This window comes from Mastigoproctus giganteus, chromosome 14, assembly GCF_048544385.1.
Source record: "Mastigoproctus giganteus isolate SK-2022 chromosome 14, ASM4854438v1, whole genome shotgun sequence".
NCBI classification, from domain to species: Eukaryota; Metazoa; Arthropoda; class Arachnida; order Uropygi; family Thelyphonidae; genus Mastigoproctus; species Mastigoproctus giganteus.
Window position 1 is genome coordinate 31,773,886 of NC_143588.1, and position 27,004 is coordinate 31,800,889.

General features: G+C 36.0%; 1 protein-coding gene across 2 annotated transcripts in view; it reads right to left on the reverse strand.

Moving 5' to 3' along the window:
• Positions 1-27,004, reverse strand: part of Fs(2)Ket (Importin subunit beta Fs(2)Ket) — a 277,390-nt gene that overhangs the window by 182,441 nt on the left and 67,945 nt on the right. For both annotated transcript variants that reach the window (XM_090388864.1, XM_090388863.1), the window contains exons 4-6: positions 17,996-18,196; positions 9,214-9,426; positions 4,126-4,215 (exon numbers count right to left, since the gene is read on the reverse strand). In XM_090388864.1, coding sequence (XP_090244990.1) covers positions 4,126-4,215; positions 9,214-9,426; positions 17,996-18,196 — 504 coding nt within the window. The remainder of the gene's footprint in view (positions 1-4,125; positions 4,216-9,213; positions 9,427-17,995; positions 18,197-27,004) is intronic.

Below are 27,004 nucleotides of genomic sequence, written 5' to 3' on the forward strand. Positions count from 1 at the left end.
AGGTAAGGAATGACCATGATCACGTATTGAATACAAGATCATGGTCGCTTCCTATCTCAAAGAAACTATATGCCTTCAATTAGTTGTTTATACAGTTGATTATGTTCGGCCCATGTAAACATGTATTACCTTTACTGCTAGGTTCAGTGTCAAGGTTTCTTTGAAGATATTCCATTAAAAAGACAGTTTGTTTAAAAACATGATTAAAGCATGGCTGATTTTATTTATATAAAGCTTGTTTATAATTTAAGCATACAAAACAAAACCTGCATTGGGATGTTTGGATTAGCAATTTGTCATTTTTAATTTTGGAATTAAAAATGACAAATTACAGGCTTTCAGCTGATGAATTTAGCCTTAAAAGTCATAAAATGAGCTTCTCATTATGAACTTGCTTCAAATCCAGATCACTGTAAATGGTGGCAAGAAAAGCGGCAACTCCACTAAGGTAGCCAGCGCAGGTATCCCAAACGCTAAGCAAGAGATGGGGGGGGGACAGTTACTGAAACACAGGATAGGCGGTTAAAAAGTTTCTAGCCTCTTATAGAAGAAATGCTGGAAAGTGGTGAAAACCCATTTATTTTTTAACATAGTCCCCTTAAGTTAACAGACTTTCCTGAAACAATCCACAAGCTTTCACAACTCACTCAAATAAAATTCAGCTGATTTCGACTCAAACCAGTTGTTGACTGCATTCATCACAGCACTGTCAAATTTCTGTCCTTTCTGAGATTTGGAAACAGAAAATAGTCCAATAGAGCCAAATTCAGCAAGTAGAGCAGATGCTGTAATAGTGTCTTTTTCTTTATGTGAACCCCAAACACGAGAGGTATTAGAACCTATAGTACTTAGTACCGTGCTTGGGTTGGAGGTTGAGAAGACGAAAGAAGATATTTGTTGACATTGGACTTGAACTTCTGTAGATTGAATTTTCAGGAAATGCGTATGGAGGAAGTTTTGTTCAAAAAATGGCAGTTAACTGAATAAACAAGGAAGATGAAAAGTTGGTTCTGTGAATTTGAAGTTGGACAGTAAATGGATGTTGGCTGGTGGCGGCACGTGTTCGGACTGTTTTGAAAGAGAGGGCGGGAATTATAGAAGTCAATTCAGAAGAACAGTGCCCATGGAAATGTCTGTAGAAGAGGCATACAGAAGAAACAGTACGTCTATGAGAGAGCGAGTGGAGAGACTCTGTTAGAGGTGAATCATTAATTAACTAACTCCCTCTTCTAAACAGAATCAAGAAGCCTGAGAGAGGTTTTGGGGGCCCCACCCCAGATGTGGGAACAATATTCCATGGCAGGGCGGATTTGCGATTTATACAGAGTGAGCAGCTGTTTGGAAGAAAAGTAACGCCGAGAGCGAAAGAGAAAACCAAGTTTTTTAGATGCAGAGGAAGCAATATTTGTAATGTGCTTGTGCCAAGAGAGATTAGAAGTCGGGGTAATCCCCAAAAGAGATATATCATTTTGCCTAGAAATCGGAGTGTCACTAAAGATAAGCATAGGAGCAGAAGAATCCTTTTTGCGAGATATAAGACAAGACTGAGTTTTAGAAGGGTTGAAATCAACTAAGTTGTCTTTGCCCCACTGGAGAATTACCTGAAGATCGGCATTTAAGGAATTGGTAGAAGATTTTCGAGAAGTTGAAGCTAATTGAGCAGGACAAGGTTTCTCAAAATGGAAAGTTGAATGCAATGTGCTATCATCGGCAAAACTATGGATAGGATTTCCAGTCAATGGAAGAAGGTCATTGATATACAAGAGGAAAAGAGTGGGGGAAAGAACTGAACCTTGGGGGACACCGGCATTAGTGAAGAAGTTAGAAGACAGAAAGCCATCTACCATCACCCTCAGTGAGCGATCAGAGAGAAAACTGGATAACCAATTACTAAAAACAGTTGGCAAACCATAAGATGGAAGCTTGTTTAGAAGACCTTTATACCAAACACAATCAAAAGCCTTTGAGATGTCAAGAGCAACTACTTGTGTTTCAACCGAACCTTTCCATTGAATTAGTCCATAAATGGGTAACGTAAGCCAGAATATCACCAGTGGATCGACACTGAAGGAATCCATACTGGTGATCGTTGATCAGACTGAAGGTTTCTAGGTAGTTTAAGAGTTGGTGGTTAATTGATTTCTCCATTACTTTAGAAAGAGTAGGAGTAATTGCAATGGGACGATAATTGGATGGGAAGGATTTGTCACCCTTTTTAGGAACTGGCTGGATATGAGCAAATTTCCAAGCAGAAGGAAAAACACCTTTGGAATCAGAAAGTGAAAAAAGGCGGCAAAGAATAGGAGTAAGTTCAGGAGCACAGGTTTTGAGAACAAGTGGAGAAATACCATGAGGACCTGGAGCTTTCTTAGCATCAAGATTCATCAAAATCCTTCTGATATCCTTTTGACGGAAGACCACAGGAGGTATTGAATGGAGCGTGTTGGGAATGGTGGGAGGTGTTTTACCAAGATCATTAATACATGAGCTGGAAGAAAAATGGGATGCTAGCAGGTCAGCTTTATCCTTGGCTGAAGTGACAACAGAACCATCTGGTTTGGAGAGAGGTGGGAGCAGAGATGGGCAAAAGTTGCGGTCTACTGTTAAGCGGCCTTGCCACCCCCCCCCCCAACTCTGTGCTATAATAGCTCGAACCCACAGTCACGCAGTGCTGACCGAGTCACAAATGCTGTGTACACAGTATTAGGGTCAGACGCCGCCTGTGGGGTTTCCCACTGGTGCTTTGTCTTGATGCAAGATGGCTCCTTTGCCCGATTGCCCCACACCTCTTGAGCTTTAATTCTTCATGGAAACATCTCAGAATACTCAGCACTGAGAGTGGCACCTCGTTCCAACAAATTAACCATGACCTTCTACATCCCAGAAGATGGATAGATATATAAATATACATATTATATAAATATATATATAATATGGCTTTCCCAGCTGTCTTCTGCACTCAAAACTGGTTAGCAGGGTGGGGGGGGAGAGAAGAGAAGAGGTATGCTTTTGTTTCTAAGTCAAATGGGTGCACAAATATTTTGTCTAGTGTGACATATGGCCCCAAAACCAAGCTTCATTGTCTTCAAAATGCTGCACAATCTCATGACAACCTCACCCATTCCAGTTTCTGATCTGCATTCAGTGCTTCAGGGACCCACCTCGAGGAAACCTTCATCCTAAAACATTCATCACAATATTGCAAGCTTGCTCATGTTGAACACTGTCTCAAAGTGATTCAATATTATTCTGATGTCTTGCATGGTCAGGTCACGAATGACAACCACATTTGCAGGTGTCGATGTGATAACAGGTTTCCCACTGTAGGGTGCATCCTTCAACAATGTCTTGTCCATGCTAAATTTCTGCAACCCAGTTTTTGACCATGGCATATGAAGGACAATATTCCCCTCATGTTTACTGCAAGTCTTAATGAATTTCTTCATATTCCCTCTGAAGGTACTCAGTGACTGCACAGTGTTTGATTCTTCTCAGCAGCCAGTCTTCGTTCGCCTCCCACAATTCAACTTCCTCTGTAAAGGAGAAAAATAGTTACAAACCTGAAATCTTTTATGAACACACGAGAAGAGTCGCAGCACGGACTGGCAATATTGTCTTACACAAAAACCTCTGCAATCTATATTGGACAAAAAAACTTTGTCCAATATAGCCCAGTGTTATAAGCAATGTCGAGGAAAAATAACTAAAATGAACAAAATCAGACTGAGAACTTGTATAAAGATTTTATGTATGGTGTTAATGAACATTCTACAAAACCAACCGAAACATATTCCCAAGTAAGTGGAATGCTCAAAGATTTACAATGCACTACCTCAAATTACAATTATTATACATAAGGTTCTGGTGAAGATTACGATCACATTTACATGATCTGGCATTGAGCAACTTCTGTTTTCTATGTCAAGAATGGTTTGTCTTTCATAACCATTAAAGTATATAAAAAAAAAATGTTAAAAAATTGCAAATTAAAAAAATAGGCTAGGCCTACAACACATACAGCATTAAAAACAATGTTTTCTATTAAATAATTCGTCAAGATATCAAAATGTATTATTCAGATTTAATATCTATGCATACATATTCCTATAACATGCAAATACTTACTGCAAATAGTGCTGGTCCCATATAATGCTCCATATATTGATAATAAAGTGACATAATTTTTACCAGACACTGCAGTGCAGCTACTCGTACCTTTAAAGAAACAGCCAGTATCAACGACAGAAATTTATTTAAACATAATTTATAAAGTAAAAATCAACTTTTCATAAATAACAGTAGACAAAAATTTAAGCTTTTTATGACCCAAAATATGGTACATTTCACAGATTTTGATGAGATGAAACCCAAATGAAGTCGGATATTGTCCAGCACCCACAGATTTAAAAGCTGACAACTTTCAAATAGCTACAGAATTGGGTAACTGAAAGCAGGAGAAAAAAAGGGGAATTTTCTGAAAAAAAAAAAAAAAAGATGTTTTTTGAAGCGCACACACTGCATCAGAAATTAAATATCACACAAAACAAACATTTTATGTTAATAATACAGCCAGAGGATTTTTGTTCCGTGGATTTCCGTTTGGATTTCTATCAACTGATTATGTTTGCTTCAAGATACATACTGTTGAAAACTTTGCCCTCTTTGTGAAAGTTTTGTTGGTAGGAATGGCAATGTTGTTTTGGCTGCCTGTTTAGAATGGGGACAAGGAATTTTTCATGTGTGTGAATATAACAAAGATGAAAGCTAATCAGATTGGACCCATGTGCACCGGGTGTGAGAAAGTCTTAAGATAAACCAGCTGTTGCTGATGAATTGAATAGATACTTTCATCAGTCTTTACTGACAAAAGACCCTTCATGCTGAGAAGAAGCTGTGAGAGTGAGACTGAGCCATATGAAATTAGGATGTCATAATTACAGATGATTGTTTATTAGAAAAACTTGAGAATAAAGACAAGTAAGGCTCCAGGAGTAGTGGCATATACCCTGTAGTTTTGAGAGAGAGAGAGAGTGCAAGGGAGTTTACCGAAGCATTCACGTTAATTATGAGGGCATCTTGGGACTAAGAGGAGATTCTTCAAGATTGACATAATTTGGGGAGTGGGGTCCCCCCAAGGATCAGTTCTTGGACCAGTTGTTTCTCATTTTCATAAATGACTTGGCAATAAGCGCTCCTCTAAGTTGTCTTGAACAGACCTCGAAAATGGTCAGAGAAGTGGCAGCTATGTTTTAATTCTGCTAAATGCAAGGTCTTACACTTGGGGAATAGCAACCCACAAATAAATTGTACACTTGGTGGGGTTGAATTAAAAACAATGGAGGGAAAAGATCTGGGAGTTACAATACAGGCAGGTATGAAGTTTTCTGAAAAGTTGTAAACAGGCAGCCAAGAAAGCCCATTGTGTCTTATTGATGATTCATCGAATGTAATGCTGTAGAGATAGGGAGGTCATAATCCCACTGTATAAGGCAGTTGTAAGACCTCATCTGAAGGAAGATGTTGAACTTCTTAAAAAGGTCCAAAGGTGGACAACTCGAATAGCGAAATCAGCAGAAGGTTGACCATATGAGGGCTACAGAGCTGGGCCACTAGGCACCTCAGAGGTGACCTGATTGAGGTTTACAAGGCTCTGAGAGGGATTAGTAAAATGAATGAAGATGGAATTCTCAATGTTAAAGAATTCCAGAACTAGGGGTCATAAATTCAAATTACAGGACTTTAGGTTTAGATTAGCTTGTAGGAAGTTTTATTTTGGCCAACGAGTCACTGATTGCTGGAACAAGTTGCCCTCAGAGGTAGTTGAGGCTGATAGCTTAAATAAATTCAAAGGTCAACTGGATACTTACCTGTGTGAGAAGGAAAGCATATAATCTGTGTTTTGTTATGTATTTGGTTGTAGGGTTTTTTTTTTTTTTTTTTTTGCCAGCACAGCAAAAGTCTGTGGCTTCCTTGCACTATATAGCGAATACTATTACTTAACTATCAAAATAATTTCAAAAGCTTTAGCAGAAAGAGAAGAATTGAACTCAGTAGTACTCTCCACCTGCTTGAATTTTCTCTCACTCTCAGAGGAAATTGAATATTTTCTCATGCTTTTTTGTTGGTTACTGAAACAAGCTGCCTTCACAGGTAGTTAAGGATGACAATTTGAAGAAGAGGAAACTGATTATTCTCATGCACTCTGGCATTTTAATAATCCTGAGAATTATCAGTGCCAAGCATGATTTGAAATAATTTTTTATATTTCAAGCTTCCTTTCAGTTCCCAAGCCATGGACCACTACACATCAATTTTGTCTTTCTTTCATAATAGCATCTGGTAGATTATCACACTGAAGACGACAGAACGTATATTGCAAAATGACCATTTCTTTCAATGACATTGAGATATACTGAAAACGCTTAGTGTTATAATATTTAACTTAAAACCGTCCAAAAACAGCCAGAAACTTGCTATCTTTGAATTCTGTTTGGAGCCAGACACTTTATGCTGCCATAAGGAAACATGCTTTAGCCTTAGTAATTCATGAAAGAAAGTTAGCCAGCTACCAAACTAAGTCCACAATTTAACAAATTTATTCATAGTGATACAGCTTCTGCTGTGAGTGTATAAAATATCTGAAGTTGTAACACTTAAAATATTCTAAAGGCAAACCATCTACGGCACAACATCGTAAAACTGCACTGACACTACTGTATTAAACAATTCTAAGAGAGTATCATCCATGGACTGAACTATACACCTTGTGTTAGAAATGAAAAACCTGTAGAATAATTTTTTTTTTTTTTTTTTGGTCTAATACTGAACAATTATAGAAAACTATTCTCAGTTGTTTATTATAGCCATATTTGTTAATAAAAAAAAATAATAAATTTGAAGAATTTTTTTTAAATTCCAATTTATTATTATTATTATTTTATTTTTTGCAAAAAAGATGGAGAAACTATCTTATGGTGTTAAGACAGAAAAGGGGTCAAGTTGAGTCACAAAGATACATTCTCCATTGGAGTTTGCAGCTGTGGATTTAGAGCAATATGCTTACTGAAACTTTTGATGAAATTTTAAGTAGTATTATAATAAATGGTGGGTTTTTTTTTTTTTTGTAATGATCAGGAGCTCATCTCATCAACACCCAGTTACACTCTGCCAGCCATAACAGACTCTTACCATGATCGGTTGGTTCATCTTTGCAACACAGGAACAACAAATTGGAGTGATATTTTATTTTTTTAACCAACCTCAAAGGTGCAAAGCACAATCAATGTTAACATACATGAGAAGCCCACTTTCTGTCCTCATCACCTAATTTGCAGTCAAAATAAAGTTTATATGCTTTATTCATTAGGGTCATTTGATGAATTTGTCATTGTGTGTGATCTACGTGTAATGTCTAACACCAAAATTAAAATAATTAATTACTGACTGTTTACATTTGAAAAATTAACAGAAATCTTTATTATGTGATTCCCCTAATAAATATCTTATTACTAATTCCAGTTTCTAAATCTTTTACATATAATCATCAAGTTGTGAGTGAACCATCATGTTTTCCTTTAATTAAAGACATAGCAAGCATCAAGTTAAATTACTTTTTTCAACTTTTCTGTACCTAACACTTATGTGCAAGCTCTTTTCAATTATTCCAATTACAGTTAACCATTACAGTTAAACAAATAGGATTCTAGCCAATGCATTTATATATTGTGCATGAGCCAACTAACTTGATATAGCAATTGCTTATAAAAAAACACAAAAAACTCAATGTCTTTAAGTGCTGAGTTGATTGAATCTTTCTTAGAGGCTTTGTACCAACATTGCAAAAAATTATTTGCTTAGAGTTGCCTCCAATATTGTTCTGCCAATGCACATCAAGTTTTCTATGACAATAAATCTAGCAATTATTAGCATTCAATTTAATTCTGATACCCTGCCTTTGTTAATAAACAAACATGTTTCTTCATGTAAATACCTTAACTTCATGGAACTAAGCAGCACTAATTTTACAATGCCAGAATTTAACAATAATTCTGCTCATTCTGAGGTATGTCAAATTTCTACTCATTTCTTTTTAATTGTTACTCCTACTACATGCAATAATAAGTGTTAGGTTGGGTCCTAGGCAAAATTTCTTTGGGGGGGGGGGCTGTAAAAATTATTATTATGAACAGAGCCTATCTTTGGAGTATTAGGTCCTTAGCCAAAATATATTTACTGGGAACTCCACGCCCTACTTTAATAGTAAAAAAAATAGGACAGAGGCCCCATGGAAAATTAGGATTACACAATCAATATAAAAATTATAAAGCAAACAAATTTGCATATATTTCTAAGGAAATAAACACAAATCTGAACATACTGGCGGCACGCACATTTTGACTAGAAGCTAATTACAATTTAAAAGTATATTTTAATTTCAAATTTTATAAGGAACACTAGTACTCATGCTCACCGTTATGCTACTGGATATTGGCAATTTTGGCTGTGTCGATTGCCATTTACAGGTCCCCCTCAAAGTATGAGGCCTGCAGGAAAACTGATCAAGTAGAGCAAGCAAGCTAATAATTACTATGATATTACATTAACAAGTAATGTAGTCTATATCTTCCTTGTCTTTCTTAATTCCATTTTTTGTTGAACTGTTCATATCAGACAGTTGCTCCTCTGATTTCAACAACACGCGCACATTTATGTGAGGGGGGGGGAATTTGAGATTAAATCTTACTACATATCAATGCAATGACGTGACATATTAAAAGCACATTCAACTACAAGTTTTAAAAGCATGTCCAAGTGCAATTATAAAAAGAGCACAAGTTTATTAACATGCAACAGTGTCTCACACTTAACTGATTGAGTGACCTATCCAAGAGGCTTGCATTATATATCCATCTGACATACAGGGAACAAGTGGGGGTAGAATAGTCTAGAAATCAGAAACTGATGGCTGCAGAAAGGTCAAGAAAATTCCAGAGTCCAGAATTTCTCAATCAGCAGCCAACTAATATAAACATACACAGCAAAATCTAAGTACATAAAAAATAAAATATGTTGTGAACTGAGTGCTAGGGAAATGCTGCTCGTGGAATCAGCATTGAAAAAAATACACTAAATCCATCAAAAAAAAAAAAAAAAAAACGTTCACTGTAATTCAGTACAATCTTAAATTCAGTATGTAAAAGGTATTTAACTTACTTGTATATTAGATGACTGTGTGGCTTCACAAACTACTTGCATGATGAAGTGCCTTTCTGAGACTTTTTCAAAATTTGCTTTTGTAAATTCTAAGGAATTGAGCAAAGCATTGGTAGCAGCAAGTTTAACATGATCACTTGGTTCGTCTTTACGCATACCATGAACTATAGCTGTCAGAATGTCATTTGATTGTGTGACCAGCACTTCAGGATCCTAGGTAGGGGAAAAAAATGGGAGAGGGGTCTGATTATATTTAAAGAAAACATGTGGGGAAAACCATTAAACCAAAAGCAGTGCAAATAACACTAAGGAGAGGACTAAAGGAAGAGTGTAAATGTATTAATCTATTAACCCTCAATTACAATTTTATTCAAAAACAGCCAAACATCACTAAAAATAATTACTCATATACATTTTATAACTAAGACAACTCTCCTAACATCCATCCTAGAGTATAACTATTTCGGAAACAAAAAAGAAGCTTTTAGGAACACTAAATTTTTTGCATTTGTTGAAAAAACCTTGTGATAGTTATCATCAGCAAATATTATCTTATATACTAATCTCACACAGGTGACAACATCTTCATACCCACTTCAGCAGTAAATAATGATGAAACAGGTTGGTTAGAACATGCAACTGGGATAAATGCTTACCTTCTAGGATAAGTGATTAACTCACCTAGTCACTTATTAAAATTTAAGGTGTTGCCATTTACAGGTCCCCCTCAAAGTATGGGGCCTGCAGGAAAACTGATCAAGTAGAGCAAGCAAGCTAATAATTACTACATTATCAAGTAATGTAGTCTATATCTTCCTTGTCTTTCTTCATTCCATTTTTTGTTGAACTGTTCATATCAGACAGTTCCTCCTCTGATTTCAACAACACGCACACATTTATGTGAGGGGGGGGAGAATTTGAGATTAAATCTTACTACATATCAATGCAATGACTGATGACTGACCCAATAACACCCTGTTTTTTTTTTTTTTTTTTGGGTGCTCTGCATCTTAGAATCGATGGCATCTTACAATTGCAGTTTTTTTTCAAATTTTCCCGCACTTTGCACAGCACCACACTTTTTGTTTTTATTGAAAACCTGCCTGCAAGTTTGACTGTTATCACATTCTCCAATTCCATTGTAGAATAAAGTGGCGTGGGTGATTTCACGTGCTTTCAAAATGTGAAGCCACCGTTATTTCATTATAGTGGAGCTCACTCAGCTCCACTATAATGTATAATGAAAACTAGGAAGTTTTGTTTGTATCTTCGAAAGTACGTAAGAAGTGGAGTTACCATATTTTGCTAATTTTGATCCCCTATTGCACATTAAAATGTCAAAAAGATTGCACTACGAAGCCGCATTGAAACGAAAAGTTATTGTTTATGCAAAAGAACATGGAAATAGAGCTGCGGGTCGACATTTTGACATTAGTGAAGTAAATGTTCGTCGTTGGAGAAATGATCGCAATTCCATATTTTTGTGCAAAGCAACAACCAAGTGCTTTATAGGGCCTAAGAAAGGAAGATTTCCACAAGTCGATGAAGCTATGATACGTTTTGTAACGGAGACGTGCGCAAAAGGATTACCCATCACTCAACAAGCCATGCAATTGAAAGCTAGAGAAATTTCCAAGTCCCTTGGAATAGAGAAAATTTTTAAAGGCAATCGCGGCTGGTGCGACAGACTCGTGCTTCGTAGTGGATTATTGTTAAGACGCCGAACATCTATCTGTCAAAAAATTCCTACAGACTATCAACAGAAGCTGATTAGCTTTCGTCGACAGGTGATGAAATTAAGAAAAAAAGAAACTGAGTTGAGTCGAATTGGAAATGCTGATGAAGTCTTCTTCAATATGCCTCAAAATTACACAGTCAACACTAAAGAAATCAAGATTATAAGCACAGGCTACAAAAAGTAGTGTATCACTGTGATGCTATGTATCACCGCTGATGGTCAAAAGTTGCCACCGTATTTAATTTTAAATAGAAAAACCATACCGAAGAATGAAAATTTCCCCAAAGATGTTATTGTGCACCTACAAAAAAAGAGATGGATGTCAACAGAGCTTATGGAAGACTGGTTAAATGTTGTGTGGAATAGACATACTGGAGGTCTTCGTAACCCACCTAGCATGCTAGTACTTGATGCATTTCATGGTCATTTGTCTGAACGTGTCAAAAATAAAATAGTGCAAAAAAGTGGTGACTTGGTTATGATTTCTGGTGGCTTGACTAGCCAACTGCAGCCACTCGACGTTTCATTCAACAAACCATTTAAGGATTACTTGAGAAAGGAATATGAATCCTGGCCGTTGACCGACAACCTTCCGTGACACCTTCCGGAAAAATTAAGAAAGCACCGGCATCAAAATTGGCAGAATGGGTATCAACAGCTTGGAAGCTGATCCCAGAAAGAATAGTAAAGCACTCATTTAAAAAATGTTGCATTACCAACGCTCTCAATGGCTCAGAAGAATCTGACCTTGAATGTGAAGTAGACTCTGATATTGATTCAGATGCAGATATCAACGACTTGGAAGAAAGTGATGAATAACATACCTACTGATAAATAGTGGTATTATTGTTGTTAGTAAATTGAATTCTATTGTAATTAAAATATTTATTAGATTTATTTTATTTATTTATTTTTCTTAGAATCAAAGCTTTTTTTTCTGAAATTAAGGTGCATCTTACAATTATAGTCTTAGAATCGAAGAAATACGGTATTTATTACAGGTAACCTCTGCTTAACACTGATAATTCATTCCGGAAAAACGGAGCGCTAAGTGAATCTGCACTAAGCGAGCACCACATTCCCATAAGGTAACATGTATTTGTGAGTTGGGGTTGGTGCCACAGGATATTTCCTAATCAATAATAAACGGTAGTGAAAAGATGCACAAATGTCAGTCAATATATTTAATATTCAAATATTTGTACATATAAAATATTCTGCATTGCATACATATATAATTATATGGTAACTACTTACGTATCAAAATTAAACTTAAAATTCCAATTAAAATCATGAATTTATTAATTGATGAATTTAATCATGAAAAATGTGTCAATTTTGGGTTGTACTTTGGCCCTCTTCCTGGTAAATTAAAAGGGGTTTTAATTTAAAATCCCCCCACGGCATTACCACCCAACAAAAAAATGTCAATCGATCCTTCGCCGCTTTGAAACCTGGCATGTTTTTTTCTTTCAATATGAAACTTCTTTTAGGCATTCGTTTCCCAAAAAAGTCCTGCTTCATATATGTTAAAAACTTGTTGAGAAGTAAACACATAATACCCCTTTTCAATAATTTTAACAAGTTCTTTTTGAAAGTTTCGGCTCCTTGATCTGCACTTGCGGCTTCTCCCTGGATTTTAAATCCATTCAACCAGCCCTTACCAGTTTTAAATGGTTCCACATTTTTTTTTTTTTTTAGGTGAGCTTTCTTCAGATCATCATATAGGCTAATTGCATTTTTTTTATAATATTTAACTTAACTGAATTCTGCATTGGATATTACCTTCAATAAAATTAGTTAAAGTCTCTCCATTTCAATCCTAATAGCCGGCTCAACCCTAGTTGCTTGCAGTGGAACAGCTGCCTTTCCCACTGCTAAAATTAATTCTTTATTTTTTGTAATTGTTCTTACAGTTAAACTTGCCAGTCTTAAATTATGGCACACATCTGCTTGTCGTTGACTGGAATCGATTCGCTTCAAAACGGCTAATTTAATTTTCAAATTCAATGTTTTTCTTACATTTGTAGTCTTTGTACTGCATCCAGATGTTGCTTTTTCATTCTTATCCCTTCGAAAATGTAACTGCGTTGGTTTCATTAATTATGATACAATGTTCGAGTGAACTGTCTGTTACACACGATGTCTAACGCTGTACTGAGTGATGACTAGACTTCGGATAAATGCATATAAAGCAAATATTACAAGCAATATACTTGATAATTTTTTAAAATGTTGTCTCAGAACTACATAACAAGTCACTGTGCTGCAATTAAATTAGGGTGCGAGAAAATTTCACTGAGCATGGGAAAATTTCTCAACTAGACGTGGAAAACGTTTTAATGCTGTTTTGCTATCCATTTTCAAGCTATTGACTCCATCAAATGAAATGATTTCGTTAAATATGTCAAAAATGCAATCTGTAAATTAGCGTTATAGTGATTTGTAACAGCGTTATAGTGAATCAGCGTAAAGCGAACCGCGTTATACCGAGGGCCTGCTGTATTATTATTTTATTTACTTATTTTTTCTTTTGGCTTGTGCAGCATAAGCCATAGGCTTCCTTGCACCACATGCCATTACTAATACTAATTTACTCACCCTAGGGATGAAGTTCTGTTCTCCTCCACAAACCCCCATTACTGAACGTGCCATGGGTGTTGAAGTGTCATTAGCACGTATCCCCGAGAAGGCTGAAATTATGATCTGCCTGAAAACCACAGCAATCCTGTAATGTGCCTGTCCAGTCGACGTCAAATCTCTGCCTTCAATACATTGAAATGGGATAATTCCATTGTCAATTTGTCAGCAGACAAGGGATGTGAACTGTCGTTTTGAATCGTTCCGACTATGATGCAAAAGCCCCATCACTTCTACAAGACACCTCCATCTACGAACCTGTAAGCATATCTCCCGTGAGGGTTCTAGAGAAATGGGAGACCAAAGTAAACAGTCTTACAAATAAATTTAAGTCGGGGAAGATCTCTGAATCAGTGCACTGGCACCTACATGCCTCTGGATGGCAGATTCCCCAGTTCTACAGCCTGCCAAAGGTCCACAAGAAAAGTGTACCCTTACGACCTATCTTCTCCTGCTGTGGTTCCCCAACGTATGAGTTATCCAAGTTCTTTCCCAGTCTGCTCACACCCTTGGTAGGCAAGACTGTCCACACCATTTCCAACAGTGGGGAAAACCTGAACCAAGTTAGCAGTCTATCCATCTCAGATGATCAGGTCATGGCTCATTTGACGTGGTCTCTCTCTTCACTTCAATCCAAGCCCAACTGGCCATCGCATGTGCCAAGGAGCTTCTAGACAATGACCAGATCCTGAGCAGCAGAAATTCTCTAACTGCCAACGACCTTTGCACCACCCTTAATTGTACTTGACTGGTGGTGCCGTTATGTACAGTGAATCCACTTACTGGCAAATACACAGTACAGCCAAGGGTTCACTCAGTTCAGGCATGGCAAACATTGCAGTGGAGGAACTGGAGAGTCGCACGTTTGTGGGTTCACCACATCCCATGGCCTTTTGGTGTCGCTACATGGATGATGTGTTTGTTGTCATTCCTCAGGAGTCCAACTTTTGTATCACCTCAATTCTCTGTCGCCCATCAGTCAATTCACCATTGAACTGGAGTTGTTGTTGTTGTTATTTGGTTTTTAGGAGCATTAGCAACTAAGGCCATATTGCTCCGGGATATGCGGTCGTCATTCCCTGACCTTTCCGCATCCTCCGTATTTGGTGGTGACGGGCTCGAACCCCGGTCTAATCAAGAAGCGTGTGCTACGCACTGCTGCTCCTTCCCACCTGGCTACGGAGGTGCCTATTGAACTGGAGTCGGGCAATGCCTTTCCCTTCTTGGATACCCTTTTTTTGTTTTTGTTTTTTTTTTATGAAAACCCAAAAGTAAGATGTATTAGAACTTACAGTACTTACTACTGTGCATGGGTTCGGAGGTTGAGAGGATGAAATAAGATATTTCTTGACATTAGACTTGAACTTCTGTAGACTGTAATTTTCAGGAAATACGCATGAAGAAAGGTTGTTCCAGAAAACAGCAGTTGAATGAATAAACTAGGTGGAGCACTCGCCGATTGCTGAGCACTTTTGGTCTACCCAGCATGACACCAATCCACGCTGCGTCGTCAAGGTTATTGACCAATCCCACCAGTACCATTGCAGTGTCAGGTTGGAATTGCTCCACATCTTGTGTTGTAGCAATGTTATTTGTTTTAGAATTCCGGAATTGTCATTTATATGGCAGTTGCTTTTAAAATTAATTGTTTATATAAATGAAACAACACAAATTACACCCCCCTTTTTTATCTTTATCGGATGGTGACATTTTGTTCTAGCAAGCTATGGCTGAGTTTGTGTGAACTGTATTATAATTGTTTTATTTGTGTATTTTACGCAATTGTCCTATTTAATTATATTTCTCTTTCATTTTTTTTTACTTTTTTTTTAAATTCAGTTTTAGCCAAAAATGTCTTACCCCAAATGAATAAAGTTAACAGCGAAACCCATTAATTTACAACAGAATGGATAAACGATGTTTGTTTCATACAACTTAATAATTTAAGTATGTGTTTAATCTATAATGAAGTCCTGTCAGTTGTTAAAATACATTTTAAAAGACATTGAGACCAAACAATGATTTTCATCTAAAATTTCCCAGACTCAAAAGTCCAGAGGAAAGCAAGCTAGCCAACCTAAGAGTGTCATATAGGCAGGCCAACATAATACTGTGTGGACCTTCTGCTTCACACGAAAAATGTAGATTCTTTGAGAGCATTATGGATTCTATCTAAGAAAATGCTACCCTTCAGCCATATTCCAATGGTGAAGCAATGTATATTAGAAACAGTAGAAGTATTCAAGGGAGAAGAAACAGTTAAAAAAAAAGTTTTAAAAGATTCCTTTATCAAATGATATGGCTACACAGCACTGTTGGAAACAGCGTAGCTAATCAATTACACGCTGAACTATCTGCATACAAATACTTTTCTTTAGTTGTAGATGTAACTTCGGATTGTACAGATATAGCCCAGCTTGCAGTTCCTGTGAGATCCTTCAATGGTAATGTATCTGTTGAAGTTTTAAAATTATTAACTTCCAAAGAATTTAAAACCAAAGATGTGCTTTCCATTACAACAGACATGGCTCCAGCTATGGTAGGTGAAAGCAGCAGATTTATTGACAGGCACCACATTGATAAGCAAAACACAATCTTATTTCCTATCCCTGTTGCAGTATGTATTATACATACTGCAACACTATGTTCAAAACTGAGTGGGGACTTTCACTTTCTCCTGATTGAAATGACCAAATTGGTTAATTTTCTACAATCAAAATCAGCACTGTCACACAGGCAGCTAAAAAGTTTTTGATGCTGAACTGGTTGCTTACAACATGAGGTGGTTAAGCAAGGAAAGAATGCCAAAAAGAATGAGATTTAAGAAGAGAAATTGAGTTTTTTCAGCTGCAACTAAATATTTTGCTTACATTTTGAGGGACACCCTACATCTTTCCAATCTAGCATTTTCAGTTGATATTTTTCTTACATTAATGACCTACACATTTGTCTCCAAGGAAAAGTTAAAAACAAAAAACATCAGTGGATTCTATGAGCCTATCTTAAGTTTTAACAAGAAACATGTTTCAGTCCAAATAAACATGTGGACTGAAACACAATTAAAGTAGAAACAGTAAAAATCCATAGCTTGCTGCTTTTTTTTTTTTTACAGGGATCCTGATTACATATTTTTTATGAGCTGGACACTTCATTTATAACCCAGTGTCCCTCTTGGTTGCTAGATTGAGTCAGCATATACATAGTGGTACAGCAAAACAACATGCTCCATCTCTCTGCACATAAAAATAATTCTGGCATATCTTTTACTTTTCATAATGTCATTATAGTGGAAATATGAGATTCATATAAAAAATTATGTTAAAATAATAATAATATAGCAAAGCCATGTAAATACTCACTACAAAAGATGCACAATAATTAGTTATCCTCACACAGAAATACATGAGTTAGGGATTTATTTAATATTGTGAATATATTTATTTTATCACACACACACACACACACACACACTACTGTCAGAAGTTAATGTTCTCAATCCCTCAGTAACAAATGAAATGCATATTAACCATAGATCTGTTTGCACATAATGCACGAGTTCCTGCACACATCTAAGGTGATAGCCAGATGTATTCTGAGATTATTCACATTGTCCATGCAATTCTTGGAGCTTTCTAGAGAGAATGTAAATTAATTTTTAGACCAAACTGTGACGATGGATAAATGCTGGGTACATCACTATGACCAAGAAACCAAACAGATGAGCAAGCATTCTTCTTCACTAACCTCTCATAAAAAGCCAAATAACAACAAGGTCATGTTGTTAGTCTTCTTGGACTTTTAAGGTATCAACTTTACAGATGATCTCCAAAAAAAGTGTCCACATCCTAGCTAACCATGCTCCTGCTCACAAGGCTGCTCTAAACAGTGAACTTTGCAATCAGGTGTGGCTCTGAAAATCTGCAACACCTACCTTATTCTCCCAACCCTTCACCTTCAAGCCTCCTCTTTTCCCTAAAATAAAGAAGCCATTATGGGAGCTGCAGATTTCACACTGATGAGGAGCAATTAAGCCTGGTTTACTGCTCAAAGCGAGTAGTTCTATTCAGTAGGACTGAAAAATGTGCAACTCTAGAAGGTAGCCACATGGAGAAGAATAAAATTGCCAACCAAATTTCAAATCCCTAACTCAAGTATTTCTATGTGAGAGTAAATAATTTACTCTCATCTGGAAATCTTTGGGTTAAGTGAGGGTAAATAATTTATTGACTGCCCCTCTAATTATCTCAGTACTTTGTCCAATAACATCATTTCAAAAAAAGTTTTTCCAAGTAACACACTTAAGGATTCAAGAGTAATCAAGGTTTGTTTCTTGTAAGAAACAAAATAAATTTGGCCAAAATATTAAATAATGAAATATAACTTGCAAACAATGATACAACATACTATGTCTTGACAAATGTAGCCAATAGCTTCTAAGGTAGCTTCTTTCATCATCTCCGTACTCGTAGCATTAGTAATATTGTGAGTAAGAATCTGTATTAAATCTGGCCACTGACCATGAGGTAATTCTGCTACTGCAATGTATGCTACACACTGTGCAGCTGAACTTGGGCGAAAACTTTCAGTTCCTAACGTTTCCAATACCTACAAAAAAGAACAAGTTTAAAATTAAGGTATCATCACTTATATCACTAGAAGTACCATCATTAGAAATATCACTTATCATAAAAATATTAATATATTTAAAAACTATTATTTAGTAAGTGATTAAAGTGAGAGTTACCTTTTAAAGCAGGGTTGAAGAAAACTTTTATTCTTTATTTAAAATCACAAATATAAGAAATTTATGTAAGAGGGAAGGAACAAAACTTAAAATAACAAGAAGAGAAACACATAAAACATCAGTAATGCTGGCTTGTAACAATTAATGTTTATGATTTCCCACTCATGTCCTTTGGGAAGCTGCAACCTGGTTACCAATTGACAGGAACAAACAATATAATCCGAAAGAATTCAGTATAAGCTTTAATACCAATTTTGTGCACAGTAATCAATATTTAAGAGGTGAAAAAATAAAAGCGCTACATTTCATAGAACAAGCAATCTGGAAAGATAACTAAACTTCAAACTTCCTTTAACTTTAGACTTAAAAAACATGATGCTAAACTGATACTAACTAAATAAATTATTATAAGGATAGAGGTATTCAGCATAATCACCTATGTAATCAGTTGCATTACTTAAGCACACTCTGCAACCAATTTTAGGAATCTTGATATCCTGCAAGACGCAAAAACTATCTCATTTTTTCACAGTAATTGCCAGGAAGGATTTTTAAATGTTAAATAAAAACAATACTGACTTCAGGTATCACATAAAAATATACTTATTCATTAATGTAAATCCAGCAACTTGAATGGTATTAAAGCTTCATCTGAAAATATTTATGTTTATCAAAACTATCGAAAATTTTAAGCTATCGGATAACCAAAAAAGAGACTCATTATGTGTCCAACTATTAGTATGTAATCATATCTGCAAACATTTACAAATCATGTTTATAGACATTTACAAATATATCCAAACATACAAATACCAAACAACTTAAGCTATCATTCTGCTCTAACTTAATAAGCCAATGATTGAAGTGACAAAAATTACTTAGTTAATACTCTATACAAATCTATACCAATACAAATAATCTACATTTCTCTAACTTACTATTTTCAAGAAGTGATTATGATGGCTGGCTATTCCACAGAATAGAAATAGAGGCAACAATTTAGCCTAGTTAAGTTCCAGTGTAAAACTGTGAACACTGGCAGTTGGTTGGCAACTGTGCTCTAATGTATACCATTTAAAGAGCCAAACCCAAAAGGCTGCAATTCTACTGAATATCCATAAAAACATCTGTAGAAAAATCATGCAAAAGAAACTGAATACTAGTGTGACAACAGGAGTGAAACACCAATGGTAATTCTTAAAATAAAAATAATTTCTGCTTGTACTCCAGGACAGGCCAGGATAGAATACAAGAAACAGCCTGTATATAGAAGTCAAGAGATGGAACCCTAGCAACTCAAAAGCATGTGTCTCGTGCCTGACCTCTTGGCTACAACCCCAGGATGGAATGGCAATTTCTCCAATCGTCGCATGTCTGGAGTGGCATAAACCATGCTGACAATTTGAATAATTTCTTAAGGGCCTTTTCGCTAAACACCATAATTAGCTCGGCACATGTATGTCTGTGTATGCACACGAGAGAGAGAGAGATATGCCCCTCATAAGTTTTATATCCTGCAAATCAGCAAGGATGCTTCAAAAATACATACCATACAAATATTTCCTTATTGACAAAATGAATAGCCACTAAATGCAGAAGTCAAGGTTTTAAAGCACTAGAAAGAAATGTGGAACAACATTCAATGTTGTTGTTTTTTTTTTGGTTAGTTGTTGCCACAGAAGCTCCAACAACTAACAAAAAAAAAAAAAAAAAAAAGTTTTTTTTTTTTTTTTTTTTGTTAGTTGTTGGCCCATTGGCTTCTGTGGCCATAATGCACCTCCGAAGGTTTTTTCGTATTTTTCTACTCTGATCCAAGCCCGAGGCAGGCACTTTACCCACCCGGCTAGCCCGGTCGGTTAAGTAATAAAGGGCATAGCATTTTTGGGTTAGAATTAAGACTAAAATTATAAAACAGCAAATCTCAAGAGTTATATAAAGCTGCAGAAGACAGCCTTTTGATACGGGAAAAGATGTACTGAGGGCAGAAATGTTTTAAACGAGCAGGAAATAATGCATGAGAAACAAGCTTAAATAACTTTAAGGGATGATCAGGATACTTGTGTGAACAAGAACATTAATCTCAACTAATAGCAATGTCAGGAGTGATGTCAATAAATGAATTTGAACTCCTGGTTATAACAGCCAATGTTATGTAATAGGGAAAAACAGAAACTTAAAGTCACTTATGTATAGTGTATTTAGGAAGAATAGCATGCACAGAGTAGAAAAAAACCAGTCTTCTACACTGTACAGCTTTCATATCTTTCCTGATTACATAATGACAGGAGTCAGCAAGGACCCAGAAATATAGCTAATTATTAAATAGTTCTATTATCGTTTTAAAAAGTTAACATAATAGTTTTATACACAATAAAACTCACTTGATAACAAGTCAGTTTAATTATTGTTATCCACATTTCAAAATAATTCATTATGAATCACATAAGATTAATGTTATTAGTGGCGTCCCCCAGGATTCAGTGTTGGGCACACTGTTGTTTTGCATATTTATCAATGATATTGATGAAGGTATATCATCAGGCTTAATGTCGAAGTATGCAGATGATACAAAGGTTGGCAGGGTTGTTAATGAGAGTAATGGCAGTGTACTACTGTAACGGGATCTAGAAAATTTGTGCAGATAGGCTGAGAAATGGCAAATGAAGTTTAACATTGACAAATGCAAAGAACTGCATATGGGTAGAAGTAAACCCAGAGAAATGTACCAACTGTGTGGTACAACACTTAGGGTGGTAGGAAATTAAAAAGATCTGGGAGTAATTGTGCAGTCGGGCTGCCAGAGCAGGGCATGGGGTACTGTCAATGATATACAGGAATTCTGCTAATAAGGAAAAGGAGGTGATTATCCCCTTGTAAAAGGCAATGGTCAGGCCACGACTTGAGTACCACATACAGGTCTGGAGGCCTCATTTTAGGAAGGATGTAGATTTGCTTGAGAGTGAAGAGAGAGAAGGGCAACAAGATTGGTGAGGGGAACAAAGGGCTCCTCTTACCAAGAAATGCTAAAGTTCTGTAAATTACAGTGGCTGGAGACCAGGCACCTGCAAGGTGATCTGATTGAGGTGTATAAGGCCTTGAATGGGTTGAGCATGCTGAATTCTGATCGGATTCTTCCACTTGCTCAGATTACGAACCTGAGGGGGCATAAATTCAAACAGGAATGACAGTTATAGATTAGATGTGCGGAAATTTGCTGGAACAAACTTCCATCTGTCATTGTGGAAGTTGATAGCTCAAATAAATTCAAGGAGGAACTGGACAAACTTTTAGAGGGAATGGATTTGTGCAATTGGGTTTTTTTTTTTTTGGCTAATGCCACTAGTTCACAACTTGCTTTCTGGCATCACTTGCCTCCATTACTACTACTACTACAACAATGTCCTCTCAGCACTAATAATTGATGTTTAATTTTAAAGGCTTATTTATTTTATATTAAAAGATTTCAAAATATATATATACAGTAGAACCTCACTAAATGGTCCCCCTCTGTAATTGGTCACCTTTAGAAGACCAGTTTTTTTTTTTCCCTGAAATTGTCTTGATATCTTGTTGATTCCCAAATCTAATGCACATTTGTGATAGAGTAGGAAGTGGGCGAGAAAGAAAATAATAGGGAACAAAGTCATTACAGTGTTCCTCAGAACTCAACTGAAAGATACTGATTCAAACACATCTCAGTAAAACTGTCCTTCCCCGAATAGTAAACAGAAAACAAGGGTGATCGTTTCCTAGCTGGCTGTTTAGAGCTAATCCGTAGAAGTTCTTCCTTCCCTTCCACTGTGACTTAGTTTTTAGCCAGTATGTATTCCATTAGAGCTGTTCACAGTCACATAGTCCTTCTTAATTTCAAGTTTCTAAGTGTGTTTGAGTGACTTAAGTCATGTCTGCTAAACGTACTCATAAAAGTCTGGATTTGCCAAAAAAATATGAAATTTTACGTCTTCATAAAGGTGAAAGTGCATCAAAACTCTCGGAAATGTATGATGTCCCACATACCACGATTAATAAAATAAAAAAGAATGGGGGAAAAAAATTGAAGAATTTGGGAAAAACAGAGGCTACTGAGGGAAACATTTCGGGAAAAAAAAAAAGGCTGACTACAGCGACACTCGACAAAATTGGACAAAGCCATGTTTACATGGTTCGCATAGCAGCGCTCCCAAGGGATTCCATCAAGTAGACCAATTATTATCAAAAAGGCACTCCAAATGAATCAAAAATTGAACTGTGACCCAAATTTTAAAAAGTCAAGGTTGGCTCCATAGGTTTAAAGGAGCGGCACAGTATTCGGCAACTACACATTGAAGGGGGGGGGGGAGAGAGAAGATGAGTGCTAACAGTGAAATCCTAGTGTGTTATCGTGAAAAACTAAGTGCCCATATTAGTGATCTTGGATTGTGCATGGAACAGGTGTGTAATTGTGACGAGTCAGGATTATACTGGAAAGCACTTCCTTAAAAAACGCTGGCATCTGGGTCAGAATCTTAAACCCCAGGATTTAAGGTAAGGAAAGAACGTTTAGCAATTCTTGTTTGTTCCAATGCTAGTGGGGGCCACAAAATGGCATTAGAAGTAATGGACAAGGCAAAAGGGCACCTCCGTAGCCTGGTGAGCAGGAGCAGCAGTGCGTAGCACACACTTCTTGATTAGACTGGGGTTCAAGCCCGTGCCCACCAAATACGGAGGATGCGGAAAGGTCAGGGAATGACCACCGCATATTCTCAGAGCAATATGGCCTTAGTTGCTAATTGCTAATGCTCCTAAATAACAAACAAACCAACAAGGCAAAAAAAAAAAAAAAAAAACCACATGCTTTTAAGAACATGAATTAAAATTTACTGCCTGTAAAACATTATGCCCAAAATAATGCCTGGATGAACAAGGAAATTTTTAAGCAATATTTACAGAAGAATTTTGTCCCCAAGTTCTTTCTTACCTTAAAACAAAAAAACTCCAAGAAAAAGCCCTTTTGATAATGGACAATGCTCCTGCCCATCCCCTTGACGATTTAGAAGAATTTTCATCTCATAACAACATTCGCTGCATATTTCTTCAGGCTAACAACTAGCCTATTACAGCAATTGGAGCAGGGCATTATAGAATTTTAAGAGGTGGTAGATATAAAATTAGTTTTACAGAACTTGACACTATGTGAAAACGATTTAGAGGTAGAACAGTTCTTGAAGGAATATACTATAAAGGATGCTATCTATAATGCAGCTGATGCGTGACGAAGTATTCCTGAAAAGACACTAAAATCTGCCTGGAACAAGCTCTGGCCATCTCAAACAGTACAACCTAACTCTGCAGAACAAGAAGATTCTGGTCTCACACCACAAGTTTTAATAGAAATTTGCAGATCCTTGCCAATATTCAAAAACTTAAATGAAGACAATGTCAAAAATTGGTGCGATATAGATGCAACCGATGTAGGTTACGAAATTTTTGCGGATGATGAAATTGTCTCCTATGTTTCTGTGGGATCTACTGAAGTAGTAGACGACAGGCCCACAAAATCTACCATTTCCCATAAGGAAGCCAGTCAATCCCTGATAGATATAATCAATTGGTATGAATGCCAAGAAGAAGCAGAAATACCAAAAATAATTTTACGACGACAAATTTATAACTTGGCTACTGAAAAACACTGACAATACCAAAAACAAAAATAGATTTTTTTTAAAGCAAATAAATTATGTATGTACAACTTCAAATTACTGTAATGCAAATAAGTTTTTTTTTTTTATTAAATTAAGTGTTATTAAATATACATGTATGTAATTTTTTTAAATTACTGTATATGTATTAAAATTTAATCTAAATAAATAATTCCTAGTTTTTTTACGGTTACAAATTAACTCTTTATTTACTCTCACTAAATGGTCTATTTCACTAATTGGTCCCGAAGGTGACTAATTAGTGAGGTTCTACTGTGTATTACATATATATATAAAGTTACCCACTCACTGTTGTTAGTAGTTTGCATATTTATTTTATTTGTTTCATTAGATACCTCATCATTGTCTCTTCAGTCAATATTCATGTAATGTGACCATCAGGCTTATTTGTTATTCTCTGATATCACACACGATATTAAAGAGCTTGATATTAATACAACAAAAACAGCTCTTTGACCATTATGATATATGAAAAATAGAATTTTTCATATATCAAGCAGTTTGCTGTATTTTCTTTTTGATACTTATGCTGCTAATAAGGGGTGGACATGTGTAAGCAAAATGTTATTTTAGAGAAAATTCACTCCTGTTCAAAGCCATAAAATGTATTTAAATAAATTCTTCATTAAAAATTCACACAAAAGCAACAACAGCTGTTTAATAGGGGGGGGGGGGGAAGACATGCTCATAAAAGTAAGAATAGGAACTAATTACTTTGGTAAGACTTGCCTAGAAAAAACTACTGCATTATTTGTCAGATTAAGAATATATGTATACATATTGTTTTATAAGCCTTTTTGGAAAATAATGCTATTTTTTTTGTTTTTGTTTAAAGCAGATGTTCCCAACTGCTGTGTGCGTCACAAAAATTTAACACATTCAGCACCATAACCAAGTATTGAAAGTATGGCTCCACTTTTGTAGCCTAAAACTGGCATAACTGAATTACACCACACTGCTGATTATAATTTACAGAAGTTAATTCTGGAGATTATATGTGGCCCTTCTGTTTTTCCTGGATATAAATTATAGTGAGTACGGATTTATTTTTGGAAATTTTTTTCTCTTTGCAATACTGGTGATGCAAAGTTTAAATTTAGGATCACCACCAAAGCAAAAATGTTACTATTCTTGATTTTGTGTTCTAATTGCTTTTGCAGCAGACAAGTTTCTGTTAAAGAAAAAGGAAGTTAAATAAACTATGTTTATGGCAATCAAACATCTGAAAGAATTTATTACAAATTTGGCTGCTCTGCAATCTGTTTTGATCAGTTACTTTCTATTTCTATGAAGGAATATGATGATCAGGTGGTTAGATCTCTACAATTTCTCCACATACCTTTGACAATGCATCCAGTCTTAGTCCTGTGAAAATGTAACTTAAGTTAACCTGCAACACAAATTTTAAAATGAAATATCATGATCTTTACTGAATTTAGGCAATCCCTGGAAGAATACCACATAGTAACTAATGGGGTTTTGGATATTTTGTTACCCATCTCAACTTCCTACCAATGTGAGATTGTTTTCAACCATGAAAGAACAAGCCAAAAAAGTTATGCAAAATATAGAAAGAAATCTTCTGAACTGTTCATCTTGTTATGCCCATGGTTCAATGCTGGGATTAGATAGTCTGGGCTATGTCACAGCTGCTCCAGGACCATGCAACCTTGCAATTGCCACATTAAGACTGGATGAGACTTATCTGCTGTGAAAGAAAATAAAGGTTTGGAACCACTGTTTTGGGCAGAGTGCACATGCACATACACAAATTGTGTGTGGGTGAGAGAGAACAGACCAGTCTAGGTGACATAGGTGAAAGGCCTGATGCTTATCCATATGATCACCGCTCAAGTTGGCTTCGCTTAGTATATGTATGTACATGCATTTTGTGGGAAGTGTCAGTTTCCTGATAGGATTATTATGGTGTTGGCATTATTACTGTTTTATACACGTGTATAAAAAAAAGTATTCCAAAATTCAACTCCTATCCCACTGGTCCATTTCTTATACGGTTTTTGGGAATCTTAAGGAGAATACAGAATTATAAAAAGAGGAAGAAAAAAAAACTCTTGTCCTTGAGCAAACCAACACCTGCAGATTCCTAAAAATCTTTGTATTTAAATTAAAATGTTTATATCAGAACATTTAGAGTTTCATATTGGCCCTTTGAACTATTATTTGCAGTTCTACTACACCCCTCTGGCAATATCGTAGTGTTTAACCAATTGGTTTTAATATGCAAAATAATCAGTTGCAATTACTCAATGGAGTTCCTGTCCCATCTAATCATCTTGTTTTAGCATGTACAATTATGTATAATACAGTACCACAGAACATTGATATGGAATGAAATATGCTATTCTGGAAAGTTCTCAATTTTCAAATGTGTAATCGTTAGGAAATAGCCATGAACCTAATCATAAACGTAACATTTTATGTCATAGCAAGCAGATCTGCTATTTCTGTATCCCTTATCTGTTATTGCTGCTACAATATTTATGGTTATATTGCTTTGTGTTATATGTTTTAATTAATGCAATAGAAGAATTATTATAATTAGCTTAAATTAATTATAATTATGATTTCTTTATTAAAGATCCAATATAGAACTTTTAATCTTACAACAAACAAACATTTTATACACCAGACAGCTGATTTACAATTGCAATCTTATGAACTTCTTTGGCTTCCCTATGAATTACTTCCACAAGTAAAATAGGCAAGAATCACATATTTTCAGCTTTTATGTAAAAAAAAAAAAAAAAAAAAAAGTAAAGTGCAGCCATTATCAACCCACTGCAAGATGGAGCCTCCTCAACAGTTCAAGCTGAGGGAAATGGACCATAATCTGCCATGCTGGTCCAGTATGGGTTGGCAGATCAACCATATTTAGCAGTCAGGGGCTTGAACCCCAGTCTACTCAAAGAGCATGTGCTACAACACTCCTGTTCCTGACCACACGGCTAC